This window comes from Eumetopias jubatus, unplaced genomic scaffold (genome assembly GCF_037043125.1).
Source record: "Eumetopias jubatus isolate StellerSeaLion01/CBP00866 unplaced genomic scaffold, mEumJub1_p1.0 scaffold_5, whole genome shotgun sequence".
Classification (NCBI taxonomy): Eukaryota; Metazoa; Chordata; class Mammalia; order Carnivora; family Otariidae; genus Eumetopias; species Eumetopias jubatus.
In genome coordinates, this window is record NW_028274811.1 from 87,062,422 (window position 1) to 87,077,705 (window position 15,284).

The following is a 15,284-nucleotide window of genomic DNA, read 5'->3' on the forward strand; positions in this document are numbered from 1 at the left end:
TCTGTTAGAATGCATCCTTTTTATTAGCTAGATGAAATATTTCACTAATTTAACTTATATTGTGGAAAACTAGTGAGATTTCCATTAATTATTCTCATACCTACTACTCTTCCCTCTATCCCACCTGAGAACAGGTCCCCCCGCAAATTCACCCCTTTCTCCAGCCAGCCCCAGACATTCACATACAAGGTCACGTTCTGAACACAAGCACTTAACTCTAAATTATACCCAAATGAAAATGCATAAACATCATATTTAGGCCAAAGCTTGAGAAGTCATAATAAATCAAAATATAGGGAGGAATTTCTAGTGTGTGAAGCATTGCCCCTTTAAGAGATAGGGATGTTCATAAGAACTCCTATATTTAATAGACAAGGGGGATTTCTCATCAGGGAGACTGCACATGTTTGTGCAAGTTGGCTCTGTACAACCCCAAGGAGTAGTGCTTACATAGACTAAGCCATGAGGAGCACCCCCTAGAGGGGTACCACAAAGCAGAGATGATAAAGCTCTAGCCTTGGTGAGTGGCCATGGGGAAAATCCACACTGTTTTTTGCAGGCCAGGAAGTAACTGATTTTATCCTCTTCTGGGGAGAATGGGAGGTGGAAAGAAAGTTAACTATTTCCACATTCTTTGTAACAACTCCCCTCCTTTAACAGGACTGGAGAAAGCAAAGCTGCTCAGAGTACAGGTGCCACACAGAGAGGAGACACTAATTACATTTGAGTTGGTTGATGGACGTACCACAAAATCCACTTTTAGAACAAAATGCAGAGGATGATGTAATGGTAGCCAAAGTTCTCAACTTTCCCTGACACAGTAGGCCTTCTTTTCCTCTTCTCTCATGCTTAATTTTAAAACGTTCAGAAAGTATAGTACAAGTAATTTATTTCAATTAAATGTTTAGTAAGTAGTCTACATAACTTAATCATGAATTGGAAGAATTTGTAGTCTTGAAAGGAAATACTGTATGAAAATTGATTTTCAAGAACTAATTAATAATGATTCCCTGAATATTGTAACCTACTTTCACATTTTATTTGAAATGTGGTTCGTAACAGGTATCCAATAAATAAAAAGGTGAGGAAGGATATTCCATCTTTCATATTTTGAAAAGATGAGTTTGTGTTTCTTGACAATGTTCTGAATAATTGAATGGAAAAAATAATTGCAATTTTTGCGTCAACATAATTTTTTTGAATCTTGATAATTATGGTCATTAAGTATCTTCTTATATATTATTTATTTTATATATGTTTTTTTCTGCTTTTCCTCATCATCCATCCCCTATTTTGGGAAGATTTTATAGATTTTTAATTCCAGCTTTTAATACCAGCTACTTCAAGAACTTAGAACTTCTTACCACAACATTAAAAAAAAGAGAAAGGAAGATACTTTCTGAAAAATAAATATGCTATATAAGATATTAACACTCTAAAAAATTTCAGTGCAAGACTATAAAAAATGTTGAAGTTTTGTCTCTTACATGTTTTGAATTGACCTTTTTCAAACATGTCTTCACCATAAACCTTTTGTCAGCTGAAAACATCTTATGCAAGTTGGTAATCTTTAGTGCTATCAAAAATGTGTTTTCTGTTGAAATTTTGGGAAGAAAGAAACAGCAACAGTGTGGTTTTCCAGTCTTCCCAAATATCCCTATATAGGACAGAAAAACAAAAAACTCACAGACAATATAACAAAACCGGTGAAAAGGCTTCCCCATGAAGCCTAGAAAACAAGTGAATGAGGACAAACTAATGACAAATGCAAGAGCCTCATGGTATTAGCATCTATATTAGAGGAAGCAAGAGGACATTGATGAACCTAAGAATAGGAGAACACTCAAATCTCCAAAGCCTCCAAATCATTGAGAAGAGTGGGCCAATACAAGAACAGGTGAAATTGTGAGGGCTCTTTGCCATCCAAATTTCTGAGAAGCACAGGGGCTGCACCCACAGTAAGGTCTGAAGAGACTAATGCAGTCTAGGCCCTATGAACTCCTGAAACTAATATCCGAAGCCCCCTTTGTACATTAGGAGAAACTGCTGAGAAGAGACTCCAGTAACCAGAGCAGAGATGTGTGGAGGAAAGGGAATGAAGTTCCAGATAGAAGAGATGAGATCTCAGCAAGTATGAGGTCATAATTTTGAATGCTTCATGAAAACAATCAGTCAAGGGCCATGAAACTAGAAAAGATAGCCTTACCTATCACGTTATCAAAATGATTAAGAAAACCAACTTTGCTTAAAAATAAGCAACAGACAGGTGTCTCCATTAATTGCAATAAAAATGATTATAAAAGCACAGAAAATCAGCATGTCAGGAGGATACGCCCACAAAACAAATGAAAGTATAACATGATCTACACAATATTAAAGTTAGTATTACTTAATACTAAAATTAAGAAAATCATAGAAGAAAGAACAATATAAGTCAAAAGTAAAAAACCCTCATGATGTGTATAATTGCACACCCCAAAAAAGAAAACCAAAGCGATAGAAGAAAACAAATACAAAGCATTCTAACTCAGGAAAACATTCCTGAAATTAAAATGGAAAAAACTTAAGTTAAAAGAAAGATTCCTTAAAGGAAAAGAAAGTTTCCTTGTCCACATCCATGCAAAAAGAACAGGTCATTTATTTGGAATAGAAAGCCAGATGGAGAGAGAGGAGAGGGGCGGGGCGGGGGGGAGGAGCAAGGAGCTCCAGGTAAAAGGATATTAAGAGACACAAGTACTAGTCAAATTGTATGGACCTTATTTGGATGCGGATTCAAACAAATGTCAACATGTCCAAGACAATTGGAAATTTGAAACACTGTGTATTTGAAAATATTAAGGAATTGTAATTTATAGGTATGATAATGGCATTTTAGTTATGAGTTTTAAAAAGTCCTTTATATTTTTAGAGACAACTCCTTATTTATGAATGGAATTATGTGATGCCTGATATTTGGTTTAAAATAAAAAGGATGGGAAATAATTGATTGGATAGCTAAAACAACACTGGCCATGAGTTAATAATCATTGAAGCCGTGTAACAATTACATGGGATGGTTCATGGTATGTTGTCTACTTGGTATATATTTAACACGATTCTCAGTACAGAGTTTAAGAAGAGTTTTTTTGTCCTCAAATAGAATGGACAGTTCAAGCCTAGGCAAAATAAATGTGTTTCATTTTCCTAAAGAAACCCAAGATTGCTAGAGTATCAGTTTATGGAACTATTTCCGCGCCCCCCCCCCCCCCCGCCCGGTGTTGTGCCAGCAGGTTGCAATTGTTTAGATGCATCTTCCTTAACATTAATTCCGTTAACTTCTTTTAAAAACATCCACTCCCCTGAACACATGTGTCTGAGAAGAATTTCCTGGTTTGTTTGTTTTTTTTAGGATTGTGGAGAAGGGATATTATAGTGAACGAGATGCTGCAGATGCTGTTAAACAAATCCTGGAGGCAGTTGCTGTAAGTATGAATTGACAGCAATAGCATAACTCTTGGTACCCTTTTACTTGTACAGAATCATTCCATAACAAGTGTATGTCTGTGACCAGTCAAAACATTTACAGCAAAATGTTACAGCAAAACAGTAAGAAATACTTTGTAGACAGTATGTTGAATACATTTATATTTTCTCTTGATTGCTCAAACTCTGGAAGATGCAGTCCTCCTATATAATGCCATAAGTCTGTTAAAATAATTTCCCATTATGTAATCAGACTTTGGGGCTTATAGTCATTCTTCTCTCTTTCTTTCTTTCTTTTCTTGAGTTTGTTTCTCTATTGTTTTTGTTGTTTGGCAGGGAAGTGAAGGAAGGTGGAATGTGAGAAATATAGATCTGGGAGCATAGAGGTTATTGATTTTTCTTTCAAGACAAGAAATAAGGGAATTCAAGTGAAAAATTCTGACAGTTTTATTTTTTAAGGAAGAAATATAAGTTAATGTTTTTAAGGAGAATAAAGTGTTGGAAGTTAATGATGGAAACTGCACCCATATTTACACAAACATATAATTTTGAGAAGCTTGTTGGATTGAATTAATAAGGAAAAATTTGCCTAGATAAAACAGACTCCACTAGTGAAAACCTTCCCATATATTTAATGGTTGTCTAATATGTACTGGAACACTGGGTGACTCATTTATTGAATATGAAGTCAGAACAAATTCAAAGTCAGAACAAAAACGGGATGAAGCCCGAGGGGAAATGTTTGTTCAGGTTAAAGAGACAAATCTATAAAATATATCAGAATTAAGATATATTCTATTGTTTAGAGTCAGTTATATAACTAAAATCATCATTCAGTATCTTGAGAAACTAGCCACAGTGACAAAAGCACATGTCCTGTGAATTTTACCCCCAACCAAACCAGGAAGGAGGGAAGAGGCAAGGGAGGGAGGGAGAGAAGAAGGAAGGAAAGGAGGGACTCTGACATCTAACCAGCTTATCTATCATTGATGAAAAGGAAAACACAGTCTCTGCAATCTGTATAGGACTGCTAGAGATAGCAAATCTATGGTCTAACCAAATCCATGACTGAGCTATCAACACCAAGTTCAATTGGCTTTATAGCCCAGTCTTTCCAAATTATTCCTTCCTATAAAAGCGTTTTGGTCTTTTTGCTCTGGTGGGGTATAAAAAATTTGAATTGGGGGTAGGGAAAAGCTGGAGAGGCTGCCCTGGAATTTTACTCTAAATTCACAATGTGGCTCCTGATTATATGAATATTGAATTTCAAATCCATCCTCTTACATACCCAAAATAACCACTCCATTCCAGAGTTTTCATCAAACACAGTATAGTTACCATACCTGGTTTCCTAAGCTTGCCAATTTGGGAATGATTTTTGACTCTTCCATTACCTTCTCGCCTCACATCCACCTTCCCAACTCAGTTGGGTCTTCCTTCTACTGCCCATGAACCTAGTCCTGCTCCTTACCATGCTATGAATGCTCATGATGTGCTTTATTAAACAAAACCAATCAACCGAACAAAACAGAATCACTTCCTAGTTGCTTCCAGTTCCTGTCCTTCAAGATAAAAGTCTAGAATTATTTTTTGCAGTCTCTGTTTTCATCTTGTCACTTCTGAGTTCAATAATGGCAGTTTTATGCCTTTCTTAAATACCCATTTAAAAACTTCATTCCTCATTACCACATGCAATAGATTATCTAGTTAAGTAAACTTGCTGACAGTGCCCCATCATCACTTTAGGCAGGCAGCTGGTGTAACAGTTCAGAGTACTTTGGGAGTCAAAAAGAGCTGGGTTCAGTTTCTGGATATGTGAGCTTGGCCCCAGTCACTAAACACTTTTGAGCCTCAGTTTCCTCATGGAAAATAGGCATAATATTCAACCTAACAGAGTTGTGGAAAACACTAGATAAGATAAGGCAATGGAAGTCTTAGCAATGTTCAAACGAGAGGCAAAAGGATAAGCAACGTCAGACTCAGTACATCCATGTAAAGATATATTAGATGTTGTAAATCTATACATAGATGTCTACTCCCCAGCTAAGTACTAAAATCAAAAACAACTGACAATAGTCACTGCTCAATATTTACCAAATAAGTAACTGAAAATTTATCAAAATAGGAAGTCATTATTCCGTTTTGTCTTTCCAGATACTGATACATTTAGTGAAACGTCCTTCCTATCATTTTTCTTATTTCATATGAAACAAAGCTTTTTTTATAACTTGTTCCCATTCATGAGATTATTTTCTGCTCCCTTACTATCATTTAATTATTTTCCCGTCATTCAAAATGCACCTTCTTCTTTATGTTTTCTCTGGTTACCTCCATCCATTTAGGTCAGCTCTTGATTCTTTTGGCTTATCACAGTGGGCATGCTTCAATTTAGTGATACCTCAGGTAGCTGACTGGGAGAACTCTGTCCTCATTCAGTGAATGAGAAATGAATTCTTTGAGCATCAGACTTTTCTACCTATTGGAGTTACACTAATTAAGGAATAAAGGGGCCCCCAACAGGGATGCCCCAGATAGGGGTACCCCACATAGAAAAGAGGGACTAGATAGACTTCAACTCTATTCCAGATTTGCAAAGATGGCTTGATTAGTCTACCGGTAATCCTCAATTTAAAACAAAAAAATTTGTTGTTCTACCTACTCAGAAAGTTTCAGTTTAATAAGTAGGTTACTGAGCAAAGGGAAAGAAAGGAGAGAGAGGCAAATGGAGAAACAGACTCTTAACTCTAGAGAACAAACTGATGGTTACCAGAGGGGAAGGGGGTGGTTGGGGGGCTGGGGAAAAAGGTGAAGGGGCTGAAGAGTTCACTTGCTGTGATGAGCACCAGGTGATGTATGGAAGTATTGAATCACTATATTGTACACCTGCAACTGATATTACACTGTATGTTAACAAACTAGAATTTAAAAAAAACTTAAAACAAATAATAAAAGAGAAAAGAGAAATAAATAAGAGCAAAACAATAAAAGTAAATTACCACATTCAAGAAGTTTTATAAAAATCAAATTTTCTCTGATTGCTACAACTAAGGATTAACTTAGAGGGGAAAAAATTAAAGTCATTTCCCTAAGTGTTTCCACAGGTAGAAAGCAAGCAATTTAAAACTTGTGGGAAGTGGCTGACATTTATGAAATAGTTTATTGTCAACTACATAGCTATAGATAGCTATAAAAATAGGACAGTTGGGAACTCAAAGTAATCAGTGATACATCTCACATTTCCTCTGGATCACACACTTAGAAGACTATATCTAGGCTGGCTTTTGAAAGCACAGACGCAGAGAACTTAAAGATTGAAAAGTTCTTGGGAAATACATTGTGGGGATAATTATACCCCTTAGGTAACAAATCTGGCAATCCTTCCCTTCCTCCCCACTTCACCCTAATTCTTGCCCCAAATATTTCACAGTATTTGTCTGACTATAATCTTGCTCCTTCTGCTTTTTAGCTTAAGTAGAATTTTTGAAAGCTTTTAAAGTGAATTTGAAAGATGTTTCCCTCTTTGAGTTTGAATTCATACAGTTAGTCTTTGAGGGTAGATCATTAAGCTTTCTTGAGTATTCTATCCTCCTGAAATGAATTCCAGGTAGTCCCAAACTAGATGGTCTAAGTCAGTCTGGACATTCTGAAAGGGTCATCATGTCCTCATCTGTCATAAAGCACAATGCTAAACCTTGAAGCCCTCCTTTTCCATTTACTTAAAAAGATAACCAGGGAATTCCATCACCTCTGACATCTCTTACCATTGCCACCACCTCCTGACCTTTTCTTGCCCCCTGGATATCCTACTGTTCCTGTTTCCAGAAAAATCATTATCTCCCTTTTTTCTCCACTCCACTCCTGATGCCACTTTCCAACTTTTGCTAGCCACAGCTCACTTAGGTATGTCTGAATTTCAAAATCATGACTTGAGAGCCTGGAGAAACTTGTACATACAGAGTATATATTGAATTTAATAATATAGAAGGAAATGGTTAAAGAACTTAAATATGTCTGCTACCCTAGCACATAGATTTTGGGTTAGAATTTTGATAATGGGGGTGAAGAGTTACAAACAAAAGCATCCCACCCTTGAATGTTATGGAAACCAATATGGCATCTCAACGTTGAAGTAAAATAGGATGTGGACATGATTATAAAGACGCAGGAAAAAATTAAATAGTACAGGCTTCTTTTGGTAAACATTTTTTAAAACCTGTAGCTTTGCCTAAAAAAGAACAGATTTACCATATTAAAGAGTCAGTTGGTAAAGAATTGATGACTAGATACTGAAGAACTGGAAAGGCAAAAGGGGAATACTAAACTAAGGGTACCATGGAGGTAGTACCTGCAAAGAAGCAGCCTCCCCTCAGACTGAGGGGAACAAAACAAAGAGTGGGAGAGGATTAAAACTTAGACATTTAAAAGGAGGTGTGATGAAGGCGCACTGCTTGGCTGGTGCTGGTGTCTAGTCTGTGACCTAAAGGAATTGCCCCCGAAGCTGGCACTCAGACCTTTGAGCTCATTGGTGAGGATGGTGTTCTAGCCAGCTAGTGCTGGTGTTGCCGAAGGGGGACACTGGTTGGTTCTGTGAGCATTTTTGGAAAAACTGCAATCAGCAGCTGCTACCAGAATGATCTGCACTGCAGGGTGAAAACGTGTCTTTAGGGTGCGTTGGAATAGCAAGCGGAAAGATAGGCACAGAAAGCAGATGGGACTGAGCAAGTCCCTTCACCCTCTTCCAGCCTTCCACTCTCTCCTTAGTGCCCTCTAATGGCAGAGCCGAACAGGAAGCCAGCAGGAGGAGGAAAAGTGGCTTCTAAGTCTCAGCTTCACAAAGTGGACTACAGAAGGGTGATTTACAGTTGAGAGCCAATAACTTAATAAATGGTACAGGAATTTATTTAAAAACAAAAATAAATTCTCGAAGTTCCTGTTGCTATTCATAGTCTTCTAAAACGTTCAGTCTTTACTAATGTGCATTAAATGGGTCTAGAAGTCAGTGAAATCAAAACAAGTACAGCAGCATTGAAATGAATTACTGTCTATATTTAATACCAAGTACTCTGCTTGATAACATTTATAGGTTTAATGGGCAATACATACATTATCAACTTTATATTATTTGATACATTTAAACCATCTTCCACCTGATCTCTCATTCTCTGTTGGCAGAGTTGATGGACCTTTATAAAGATGGAAGATGTCAGAACTTTTTTTCCCAGCCTCCCTTGAGGTTAGGCAAGGGCATATGACCCGATCCTCATCGGTGAGCTCTGATGGGCAGTCTGCCTGTGGGTTCTGGGGAAACTTCTTCTCAATAAAAGGAGACCCAAGAGAGGGAAGGTCATTTCTCTTTTTCACTGGCATAGTCAGGTCTGCACACGATGCAGGAAACTGCTTTTTCTGTCTTGTAATTAAGAAGAAAAACATAGCTGTGTTGAAGAAAGCCAAGAAAAAAGTACACACCATTGGAATTCTCCTCTTGCTTGACACCTCGTAGAATGAGGATAATAAGTTTCTCAATATTTTTGCCACTTTAAATTGTAAATCCTGTTACTTGAAGCAATAAGATACTGAACTTCTTGAAAAAACTTTTAAGTATATGCTAATAACAATTCTGTGGTCAGAACAAGTTGTATAATTTTCCATCCTTTGAAACATAACACAAAGGGCGTAAAAAGATTCTCGTCCCACAAATTTCTAAAAACTGAATTTCACTGAATATCAAAAACACACCCACACACTGATCAATCATGAGGTATAAGGTTATTAACAGTAGCAAGCTTGCTTCTGATACATGTTCTTCGTTTTTGTGAATCTAGTTCCCGCTTGGGTCCACTTATTGTCAGTAAAAAGATTCTGAGACTTCAATTAAGTAATGAGGCACTGGAACAGAAAATGTGGGGTTCTTTGTGGTTTGTTTTAAATATGTCAGTTCCCATGCTATTTCTATTTCTTTCTGGGGGGGATTTGGCTCTTGTTACTCACATTTGAACACTGATCTCTGGGGGATGGATTTTAATGCAAGGCTCAAAGCACTGAAACACTATAATGATAATTTACCAGTAAAAATAAAAGTAGTTATACATTCTTACTAAGAATTGAGAAATCACAATTACCAGAAAATAAATAACAAACAGTTCTATTAATGTTCTAATATTTTGATTTATAACACAGAATAAAGTAGAGTAGCAGCTCAGTCAGAGCATAGATATTTTATCAGAAAAGAAGTTTGGAACAAAAATAATCTGTATCCTGAAAATTATAGCTCAATATTAGGAAGCTGGAAATCTAAAAATAATTCCTGGGAGGGAGAGTATCTTTCTCATTAGACGTTTCTGTACATCATTATCAGCAGTGATAATAATGATATCAAAATTTTGTCAGATTCCGTCTAAGTGGCTTTCTCTCTCTTGAGTTCTGGAAAAATCACAATTCTAGGAATATATATTAAGAAGCTTACTAGTTTATGGGGCAGATAGACATGTAAGCACAAGGGCTATAAAATAACATATATGCATCTATTGATGCATTTTGCAGATTAGAGAATGTGAAAGTTATTCAATATATCTAGAGAGAAACTGAGTCAGAAAAACCTTGCCAGAGGAAGTTATATCTGAGTTGGGTTTTAAAAGAAAAATTGTTGTTTAATAGGTAGCCAGTATGAAGGAAATAGAATTCCAGAAACACTCCTTTTCTCCCACACATTTTTAGGGAACATAAAAGACTAAAGGTACAAAGGCATGAACTGCTGATATTTGGCTCTGGCGAGAACTTGGGCTTGAGAAAAGTGGGGAGCCCATCCTGAGGGGCTTACCTGACCTTCAAAAGAGGTTCATGTGGTTCTGCAGATGAGGAGATGTGAGGGACTTTTGCTGCAGGATCATCATCCTGACAGCAGCATGAAGCCTCAAAGCAGTGAGGCTAGTTAGGAAGATATGGCAAAGTCAAGTCAAAAGATGAAAAACATCTGAAGGGACCTGATTTGTGACTATACGAATGAATGCGCTAACCAATTAACCCCAGAATTCCCCTTGAATCTTCTCGGTCAATATTAGTGAATGTTACATATGTGAAGATGTGGAGATAATGAAAAATAATCTAGAGCAGGGAGCATGCAGATGAGCAATTTAGACGTTTGATAAGAACGTCTCATAAAACTCTCTCACTTCCGTTAGCACTCTCTTCTCACCTCTGCGCACTTGCTCTCTGAGATTTTATTCCACTTTCTTCCATCCAGTCTCACAGCTCCTCTAATGACCTGTGTTTCTTCCATTCCTGTTTCCTTCTCGTTCTCCTCTAGAGAACTAATGATGAATAGAACAACAACAGCAAAAATAACATTTTAAGAGACCAGCCAAAGCCTTTAGACCAGGGTGATTGTGTTCTCTATGCACAGCACACATTGTAGGTCCCCAGGAGAGCTATAGAAAGTAAATATGAGACACAGTCCCTGCCTGGAAGAATTAACAAGGCAAAGAGGATTTTTTTAAAAGATTTTATTTATTAAAAAAAAAAAGATTTTATTTATTTATTTGACAGAGGGAGAAAGAGAGCGCACAAGCGGGGGGGGGCGGGGAGCTGCAGAGGGAGAGAGAAGCAGACTCCCTGCTGAGTTATCTTTCTTCTCAGGATTGAGATGAGTGTTTTCACTATTTCAAAAGCCCATTGAAGTGTTATGGACATGACATCTGATTCGTGTTTGGTGACCTCAGATGATAGTCTTTACAGATTCATTCATAGTTATTCAGGCAGGTTTCTGTTGATTAGGGCGTGAGATTCACAGATTCATTGACTTCAGAGCAGGAGAATTGGATAATCTCAAGTAAAGGTGGGATATATTGTCTAGTTAATGTTGGCAGTATCCAAAAAAAGCACAAAGAAGGAAACAATGTATAATAGAGAAGTACTCACAGTATCCTTATGAGGTCAGGAAAGGCATGTGTCATTTCTGTCTCTGTAGATGACTTATGAAGACTAATATAAATAAGAGAAAGAGAAAAAGATGGGAATCCAAGCTATAAGGGAATACAGTTTTAAGTAAGGTAACAAATTTTAATTATGTTTAGAAATGCTTATTCCAAGCAGATGTGTATAAGCAGGCCATGAGAGGAAGGATATTATCATATTATCACAATACCTTTTTTTATTTTAAACAAACCTTACTCTAATCGGTAACTTGGCCTATTTTCCATTCCTGTGACACCGAATTGCACATATATGTATTCTGTTCCTCTGATATTCAATGCTCTGAAAAGCTGAAATTCAGAAAAAAAAAAAAAAAAAAAAGCTGAGCAAAGAATTCTCCCACCCACAGTGGGGTCTCTAGGAGGACGGTCTCTTCTTTACATTGATATAATTTACGTGCAACAGCCTCTCCCTACTACAGGCTACAAGGGAAGGACTTGTGGCTGAAAGGATCCCTTTGTCAGTGGTCCCCTTTTAAGAAAGAATGATTGTGTGGAAAATATCAAAGTACTGTGCTTTGAAGGTGAGCAGTGATCTTTTCTTTGTGAATCTGCTTCTCTGCAAGGATAGTAGAGTGACTAAGGTTAGACTCTAGTTAACTATTTCTGTGTTATTCTTCCATTGTTTGTTTACTGGAGGATGGGGTGCGACCATGAAATTTATGTCCTTGCTCTCTGGTAGTCGTTCTCTGCCCAAACCTAAAGTATGCCCTGCCTTGAGGGAGTGAAATCCTATTTTATGTTATACGGTACAGTGTGACTGTACTACTTGTAATGTCTTTGACCCATAAAAATGAATTTTTATTTTGGGAATGGCCAATTCAGAAGTGGTGTTGAAAAACATGAACAATTCTCTCAAAGAGGTGGGATTTTTTTGTTTATTTGTTTCTAGAAGGAGAGCATTCAGGCAATATTATAATACTCTGTTAATTTTACTCTTTGAACATGGAATTTTGATTTTATTATTATTAAATAATTCAAGATCAAATTCTGCAGAAGTTTTACAAAGTATTTTTACCTGCCTAATAAGAAATACATAATTAAATGAAGATGTCAAATTAACTTACAGGCATAGGCCTAGATCATAGCCTGTGTATATTACACTGGTCATAGAAACAGAAGGTTCACTCGGTTCTCTTATTTTAATCACTGTCTTCCATCCCATCTCAAGTGTTTAGCTCCTGAATGAGGAATGTTCACAAAGGTCCAGCTTACTCACTTTGACTGAGATGCAGAATTTCTCAGTGGGGCCAATGGGAACACTCGGTTTCAGGCGGGTAAGGCGGTTTCTTGTAAGTGTTGAGTAGCCCCGGCTATCTCAACCTGTTCTGGCTGCTATAACAGGATACCAAAGACTGAGTGGCTTAAACAATAAACATTTATTTCTCACAGTTCTGGAGGCTGGGAGTTCCAGATCAGGGTGCCAGCATGGTCAGATTTTTGATAAGGGCTCTGTTTTGGGTTTCCAGACTGCTGCCTTCTTTCTGTATCCTCACCTGAGTAAGAGAATGAGCTCTGGTCTCTTCATCTTCTTATAAGGGCACTAATCCTATCATGGGGCTCCACCCTCAAGATCTTAGATCTAATTACCTTCAAAGGCTTCACCTCCAAATACCATCACACTGAGGACTAGGACTTCAACATTTGAATTCTTGGGGGCACAATCATTCATCCATAGCACCTGCTCCAATATATTAATGCCAGTTGGAGACCCAGATATTGTGACAACAGAAAAGAAAAATACTTACACACAAATTTCCGGTCCATCTAAGTGGAACCTTCCCCTTAATCTGTTTTTCTTTCTCTCTTTCTTTCAACCTCTCTCCCTCCCTCCTTCCTTCTATTCTCACTTCTCTTTACCTTGTAAATTCCAGAGATGCATCACCATCCAAAGATTCAAAGAAATGTAAATACCATTGCAATATATGCAGGCAGTGCTAGACACCCTAACAATTCTTGTTAACTTTTTTGTCTACTTTAAAGAAATTTTCAGGAACTATTAGTGATTTCAGAATGTTTTTTTGACCTAGGATAAGAATACCTTCCTCATTCCAGTGTCCCACTTTATCATTCTACCTTTCGTAAATGTAATTTAAGGTCCCTCTGTGCTATATCCTCTTTATTTTTAGCTCATGAAAGACGTATGATATATTTCTAATGTATTTCACATGCTGTGTATTTAATATTAATCTTCCATGGTTTCTGAATCTTGGTGTTTTCTCCAGATTATTTTGCTTAAAGTTTACAGAGCCTGATCTGCTCATTTTTTTTTCCAAGGAAATACTTCCCTATATATTATCAATCTGTAAAATTTTCCTGGAATGTCAGGGCTTTGCCTACTATGTTATAAGCAGTTGGTAGGTTAAATAGAGAACTACTTACCTATACACTGCATGCTTAAAAATAATCAAAACTCAGATTTTATTAATAGGACATCCAAGTGTTTTAAAAGATCTATATAAGTGGCAGGGCGCCTGGGTGGCTCAGTCAGTTAAGCATCTTGGTTTCGGCTCAGGTCATGATCTCAGGGTTGTAGAATCAGCCCCCCATTGGACTCCCTGCTCAGCGTGGAGTCAGCTTGTCCCTCTCCCTCTGCTCCTCGCCTCCCTCCCCACCTCGCGCTTGTTCTTTCATTCTCTCTCAAGTGAATGAATGAATCTTTAAAAAAAAATGATATATGTAAGTTGCAAAATGATATTGGCAAATGATATCCACCAGTAAAATGAATAGTTTACATATATAACTTGGGATGTAGACAAGGGTGAATCACATTTAACTGTCTTTGTTTTCTTTATGCGGCAGTATACGTTGACCGGAAAGTATAAGAATTTCAGCTCTAAATTTGATACAGCACACCTACATGTTGGAGATTATTGCCTTGTCATCTCTGTAGTCATCAGTCTTCCTCACATTTACTTTGTGATATTTAAAGGACTTTGCTTGAACATTTGGGATCCTTCTTGATTTATAAGAGAAAAGCATACATCGTATCATAACATTTCCCCACTTAACCCTCCACTGTCTCCCCATCAGACTCACAATCCTCTATGTGTGACCCTCAGAGTCGTGCCTGGAAAGGCTCTTTGCTGACCTTATGATCCTCTCTGTCTCCATGAGCCTTCATTCATGGCACTTCAATAACCTTCTATTCTTCCAATATGAGAAACTCTAGTTCCTGGAACTTTGAATTCTTGTTTGAAACTAGAATATATGGGACGACCGGGTGACTCAGTGGGTTAAGTGTCTGCCTTGGGCTCAGGTCATGATCCTCGGTGTCCTGGGATGGAACCCAGCACCAATGTCTGGAATGTTTCCTGATACATATTGGGTATTCTGTAAATATTTGTTGGATGATTTGACTGACTAAAGATCTTCATTTATTTAATTATGCACTCATTCACCAGCTAACCAAACAAACCAGAAATGTTTATTGAGCATATATTTAGCCCCTACCACTGTGGAGTCATTAAGAGACACATGGCACTTGTGTGCCAAGAGTTTGTGTTCTTTAGTCCATTACTTGCTAACTGCAAAATACTCAGTATATTAGTTTTCTATTACTGACTAACAAATTACCACAAATTTAACAGCTTAAAACAACTTATTCTCTCACAGGTCTGTAGGACTGAAGTCCAGTGGGCTCTACTGGGTTCCTGGCTTAGAGTCTCACAAGGTGGAAACCAAAGTGTTAGTCAGCTGGGCTCTTATCTGTAGGCTCTGGGAGGAACCAACTCCCAAGCTCGTTCAGGTTGTTGGGTAAGTTCACTTCAATGTGGTTGTATGACTGAGGTCCCTGTTTCCTACCGCTTATCAGCCAGGAGCTCCCAAAGGCTGCCTGCATTTCTCGGCAGATGC

General features: G+C 37.6%; 1 protein-coding gene across 4 annotated transcripts in view; it reads left to right on the forward strand.

Annotated features, from left to right (window-relative positions):
- CAMK4 (calcium/calmodulin dependent protein kinase IV) overlaps positions 1-15,284 on the forward strand; it is a 220,865-nt gene that overhangs the window by 145,703 nt on the left and 59,878 nt on the right. For all 4 annotated transcript variants that reach the window (XM_028102834.2, XM_028102836.2, XM_028102835.2 and 1 more), the window contains one exon: positions 3,389-3,461. In XM_028102834.2, coding sequence (XP_027958635.1) covers positions 3,389-3,461 — 73 coding nt within the window. The remainder of the gene's footprint in view (positions 1-3,388; positions 3,462-15,284) is intronic.